The sequence below is a fragment of the Oenanthe melanoleuca genome, chromosome 2, assembly GCF_029582105.1.
Source record: "Oenanthe melanoleuca isolate GR-GAL-2019-014 chromosome 2, OMel1.0, whole genome shotgun sequence".
NCBI lineage: Eukaryota > Metazoa > Chordata > Aves > Passeriformes > Muscicapidae > Oenanthe > Oenanthe melanoleuca.
The window spans coordinates 47,277,542-47,283,541 of NC_079335.1; the positions used below are offsets into that span (position 1 = coordinate 47,277,542).

Below are 6,000 nucleotides of genomic sequence, written 5' to 3' on the forward strand. Positions count from 1 at the left end.
ATTAAGAGCACACAAAAATAGACAGAAGCTTGTGAAATTTAGAGGTATAACAACAATCACTCTAGTTTTGCTTTTTAGTCACAAGATGAAGACAGTAAATAGGGGCAAATAAAGACAGTAAATTTTGTTTTTGAACAAAATTTGTTAGCCCATAAGTGCCACAGAGCATCATTACCATACCAGGGTCAGGAGCAACTGCATGATGTGGAGGATCAGCCTTAGAAGTTAAAAGTTTAAACCATATCGTATTTCAGAATAATGATTTAAAAGCAAACAGATATGTTCTCATTAGTGCACTGAAAAATTGTGCCTCCCTGTCTGTATGTCAGAGGGGGCAATTAGCAGCAGTATTAAAGTGGCATACACATTCTTAACAACACATGTCTCTATTACCTCCCATAACTCATTCACTTTGTTCCCCAGTGATGTCCCAGTCTGCACCTCAAATTTATGCACCAGAAGGATTGCAGTTTTTGGTGGAAGCTGTCAAACTCCAAAGACAATTCATCTTAGGTTGCTCACTCACTTGCACAGACTACACTCACATTATGAGGAGGATCAGGTTCACTTTCCGTGCCTTGTAAAAAGCGTCTTTATTTTGCTTTCCAAGGGGGAGGGCTGGAAGGAGAGATTCTCTGTTCTGACATACAGAACCTCAGGATAAGGAAGTTTTTGTGAAGCTGAAGATAACTGGGTATGCATCCTTTGCAGTACTGAGCTGCTTTCATCCTTGACATTTCTCTCAGCTCTCTTTATTTTTCTCTGTTTTATCTCTGCAAGGCCTGATGAGCTCTATCTCTCTGCAAGATTACCTTTCCCTCCTTATCCTAGCAGGCAGAAGTATATGAACCTGTGGTCATGACAGTCTTTCAGTGTGGATATGAATAAACTGTTTGGTGGTTGCGACAAAAAAAAAGGGTTCTGTTCAGCCCTCAGCTGTAGCAAAATCAGTCTAAAATGAATCTACATTATCCAAAATAGGAGAAGAAAGAGTCACAGGAGATTTTAAACAGCTCCCTTCTTCATAGGGATAGGTTTGTCTGCGCTGTTCTTAGTCCTGTGTGGCTGGGAAAAGTAGAATTGAACAATTACAAGTTCTTACTGGAAACACTCCTGTCATAAATAGCTTATATGCTAATTCTGCTCAATATCCTTTGCAGTTGTATAGTAATATTTCTATCTGTGCAATAACAGATTTCTCTTAATTTCATAGCTCTGTTTTTCTCTATTGTTAATAAGAACATGCTTTGACACACACTTGCATCTTTCTCATCCATATGTTTAAAATCTTCTGTGCTACCAATCAATTCAGGACACACACCGACTGTATAGTAGCATTGCTCAGGATTTGTTCTGTGTTTTATCACACATTTATTATAACTGCTCGTGCCTTTGAACTTCTGCTGTAGGGTCCTGTGACATGTCCAACACACACCACTCAGACCTCCTGCATATGTTTCATGTTTATGTCACTATATTCATATAAGCTCTGTTATAAATGGACTAAGGAAAGGTTACTAGATCACTCCACTTCTAATCCTTGGTTTTCAGATGCTTTCTGACTTCTGCAAAATGCTTTGGACTGGATTTTTTTTTAAATTCTTGGTTTGAAGTTTCTATCCAGGAAAGACCTATTTGCAGATGACTGTTCATTTGATTTTGTGCACACAATAGACAGAGAGAGAGAGAAAGAGAGAGAGAGAGAGAGACTTTTCTGCAGTGTTACAAAATTATAACTTTTATTCCTTTATTCTTTAGAATTAGCAGTGGCATCAAAACAGAGAGAGAGACAAAACCTGTCAAGAAAGTGAACATCATATAAATAGATTATTTAAAACTTTTCAAGGCAGTCAAGAAAGAGCAAGAAAGAACACGCACAGTCAGGTTTTGCTATTGTAGGTGTTTTTTGCAAATACATCCAGGCTCTAAGTCCCAGAGAAGGGACAATTTTAGCAATACAGACTGATGGGTTAATTAATTGTCTGATAAAGTATTCACTGTGTGAGGCAAGTTTGGGGTAAACTGAACTGGCATGTCCTGTGGGAGCTCGGTGTGCTCTTATCTCAGTGCGCACGCAGCGCTCTGAGCCACCTTTGAGGTACAGGGGTCGAGGCTAAGAGAGGCTGGTGCTCAGGCCAGGCTGCTCCCTGGGCTCTGCAGGCTTCACTGCTCCACTGCAACACAGCCAAGGACAAACCTGTTTCTCCCTCGTGCATCTCTTTGTAGCAAATGAGAGGAATGGCACGAGACAGAATATTTGGTGGCATTTCCACCTCTCAGCACATCCCTGCACTCAAGCACAGGATCCCAGCACCATTGCTATACAAGTGGTGAAGGAATGAAAAGAAGAGCTAAGCTACCTTGAGCATCATTAATTAAGAGCTTCTCTGCCATCCTGGAGCAACAGTCCCAAAATGACCACCTTGACTTTGTCGTTGCCTGATTTTGGGCATTAGTATTAAGTGGTTATCCAAACTGTATCCGTATTTCAGAGGAAAACACTTATCACCAGCACTGCTGTGACAGTAGTGATTACAGATAGAGCTTAAAGTAGTAATTACAAAACATACTGCAGCTTTATGGGAAGAAGTTCTCAGTTTTAACAATGCTTGTCCCTGTCTTAAATTAGGGCCAATGTTTTTGAACATGTGGTGGTGTTTGACTAAGAGGAAGTTGTTTTCATTTGTTTCCCTGGCAACAAGTACTCCTTCATACCCCAATAAATTAACTATAACTTAGAAGTATCATTTGATAAAGATAAATCTGACCCTAAAGCAGTCAAATCCTTATATAAATCACATGAATTATTACTAAAAAATATGACAAAGTTTGTGAGCTCAGAGTTGTTTGCTGGAAATAAAACTGCCAGCATATTGAACATAAACTTCCATTTGTTTTACTGATTTAAAACATAACACATTACAAACACCAGCAATGGGAAATATAATTTATTCCTTACAGATATTTAGTGATGTAATTATTTAGATATTCCTCCATTCTCTAGAGAGGGTAGATACAGAGACAGCTGCAATCAACAGATCTTTTTGTTTTTATTGAGAAAAATGTGTAACTATACAAAGTTCTACAGTCCTACAATTATCACTACCATCAAGTTTAAAGAGAAAATATGAAAAGCCAAGTCTGCACCCAGAAAAGGAAATAACAGAGTCAAAATTTGGTTTGACTCTCTTCTCTAACACTGGCAAAAGCATTTGATGTGATGTTTGACACTCTTCTTTTGCTATTAGCACAATCATTCAAGTGTTCTTCTTTGCATGTTTTATTACTGATTTCTGTAACTCTCTGGGGGAAAGAAATAAGATGGATGTGGTCACTCTTAGGGAAGCCAAATGGTAAGGACTAGCACTCCCTCTTGATGGAGTGTGGGGCACCAGTGAGTGCTCCCAGGAACAGGAATTACACCTTCCCTTTGAATGGCACTGCTCTGCTTTGCAAAGAGCAGTGGAAGCAGAATGGAAGGAGACCCAAGTCTCATTATATGTTATTCCCATCCTTGGTCCTTTGCATTGCACCTCTCCCCAAAACCCCCAAGAATGGAGTATAAGGCTTTCAGTGGTAACAGGCACAGGTTTGTTCAACCTACTAGCAGATCCCCATGGTTTTGGTTTGTTCCTGCCCTTACAGCTGATGACAAAATTTTTGGCACGAGCAGCCGATAAATAAAGAACACTGTAAATACATTATTTTTAATATATTGCATGGCCCTGGAGTGTCAGAAGTAACTTAGATAGTGTGTGTGTGGGCTTGCAAAATAAATGCCCTCCAAAAGTTTTTCCTCCCTCCAGGCAGCTACTCTGGCAAGTGAATAAATAATCACATCATTTGGTGTCCTAGACTCTGGAAACTCAGTGTAACTATCATGAGGTTTACTGGCCTCCTGGCATCTGGAATAAGACTCTGTTCAAGAACAGGCACAGTGGTGCCCAAAAGCAATTTTCATATATGTATGTCTTTTCCCTTTTTTTGCCTCTGAAGAAAAACTGGATTCAACTCTCACAAAGTCCCAACTAACTCCTAAACTTTCCATAATGTCCTCTGATGTTTTCATTGCAAGTATTCCCCAGTGTGTAAAGCTTCTGCCTTTTACTGTAAGGCTGTCAATTTTCATAAACAGAAGGCTTTCTTGCACCCCCCATACATCTTTACTAGGTTGCAATGTAGCAATTTGGCAATCTGCTCCTTTATTTCAATTTAAAGTATGTGATACCTCTCAGTCACAGCTATGTAGGGCAGGATCAAATGTTCCACCCATTTAAAACAAGAAGAGAAGGGAGAAAAAGAGAGAAAAAGGAAAAGAAACAGAGTGTCAAGTTTGAACAGATGCAAAGTAAAGACCAAAAATTTTCCAGTCGGTGGATGTAGAGGATAAATACGCCAAATACATTTCACAAGCCAGTTAAGCTTCTACTGGCACCTAATCACTGCCAGATGTTTAGAAGCAACACCAAGAACATCGCAAAACGCTGGCAAAAAAAGTAAACAAACCAACCAGGGAGAAACCCAAGTCTTCTTCTCGGGGCACCGGCGAGGGGGAAGATAAAACCTGGGTGTCGAGAGGAACCGCGCTGGGAGCAGAGCAGACACGCCGGGACACACTCCCACTCCCACGGGGACACCCGGACTGCGCTGACGGACACCGCGGTGGCGGCGAGAGCCGCGCTCTGCCTCTGCGGAGCCACCGCCACCTGCCCGCACCGTGTCCTGCCGCTCGCCCCGGCCACCCGCACCGCCCTGCCCGCAGTGTCCCTGGCCACAGCCCGTGCCCGACGGTGTTCCCGCACGGTGTCCCCGCACGCTGCTCCCGCACGGCGCTCCCCCACGGTGTTCCCTAACGGTGTTCCCGCACGGCGCTCCCGCACAGCGTTCCCGCACAGCGTTCCCGCACAGCGTTCCGCACGGCGCTCCCGCCCAGTGTCCCCGCACGGCGCTCCCGCACGGCGTTCCCGCACGGCGCTCCGCTCGGTGATCCCGCACGGTGTCCCCGCACGGCGTTCCTGCACGGTGTTCCCGCTCGGTGCTCCCGCACGGTGTCCCCGCACGGCGTTCCGCTCGGTGCTCCCGCACGGTGTTCCCGCTCGGCGCTCCCGCACGGCGCTCCCGCACGGCGCTCCCGCACGGTGTCCCCGCACGGTGTCCCCGCTCGGTGTTCCCGCACGGCGCTCCCGAACGGCGTTCCCGCACGGTGTTCCCGCACGGCGTTCCCGCACGGCGCTCCCGCACGGTGTTCCCGCACGGTGTTCCCGCACGGCGTTCCCGCACGGCGCTCCCGCTCGGTGCTCCCGCACGCTGCGGACCGCGGGATGCCCGGCGCACGTGTGCGGGCGGCGCAGCGCATCCCGCTCCTGTCCCGTCCCTACCTTTCATCTTGGCGCCGGGGCGGCTCGCATAGGACGGACGGGGCGCGGCGGGGCTGCCGCCGGGAGCGGCGGGCGGCGGAGCGCTCCTGCCTACTGCCGGGCCATGCCGTGCTACTGCCGGGCCATGCCGCGCTACTGCCGGGCCATGCCCGCCCCGGCCCCGTGCGCAGCCCCGGCCGCTGCCGCTCGCCCTCGCTCCTCGGCGGCACCCAGCCCTCGCCGCCAGCCCCGCCGAGCCCGGCCCGGCCCCGCCTCCCTCCCTCCGCCCCGGGGAAGGGGCCGCGGCCGGGGCCGGGCGGAGAGGCGGGCTCGGGGTCCCGCCGGGGGACGGGGCTGGGGGTGTCGCACCCCGGGGGTGTCGCACCCGTCGGTGTCGCACCCTGGGAGTGTCGCACGCCGTCCGTGGGGAGTCCCAGGGCACCCGTCAGTGACCGGGAGCCTCAAGCGGGACGTGATGCTCCCGGCTGGAGCTGGCTCTGCGCTCCCCCTGCCTGGGCGGGCAGGTTTCCTGGGGCTGTGCGCTCCGCAGGCTCCCCGCACCAGCCACACGGATCCTGGCTGCTGGGGAGCGGCCGCGGGATGGGCGAAATCCACCCCGGTGCTGAACGAAGCGCCACGAGAA

At 48.5% G+C, this 6,000-nt stretch overlaps 1 protein-coding gene across 1 annotated transcript in view; it reads right to left on the reverse strand.

Moving 5' to 3' along the window:
- Window positions 1–5,741, reverse strand: part of COLEC12 (collectin subfamily member 12) — a 95,696-nt gene extending 89,955 nt beyond the window's left edge. Inside the window, 1 exon segment of the mRNA XM_056484714.1 lies at window positions 5,379–5,741. Coding sequence (XP_056340689.1) covers window positions 5,379–5,385 — 7 coding nt within the window. The 5' untranslated portion in view covers window positions 5,386–5,741.
- Window positions 5,742–6,000: the final 259 nt, after the last annotated feature.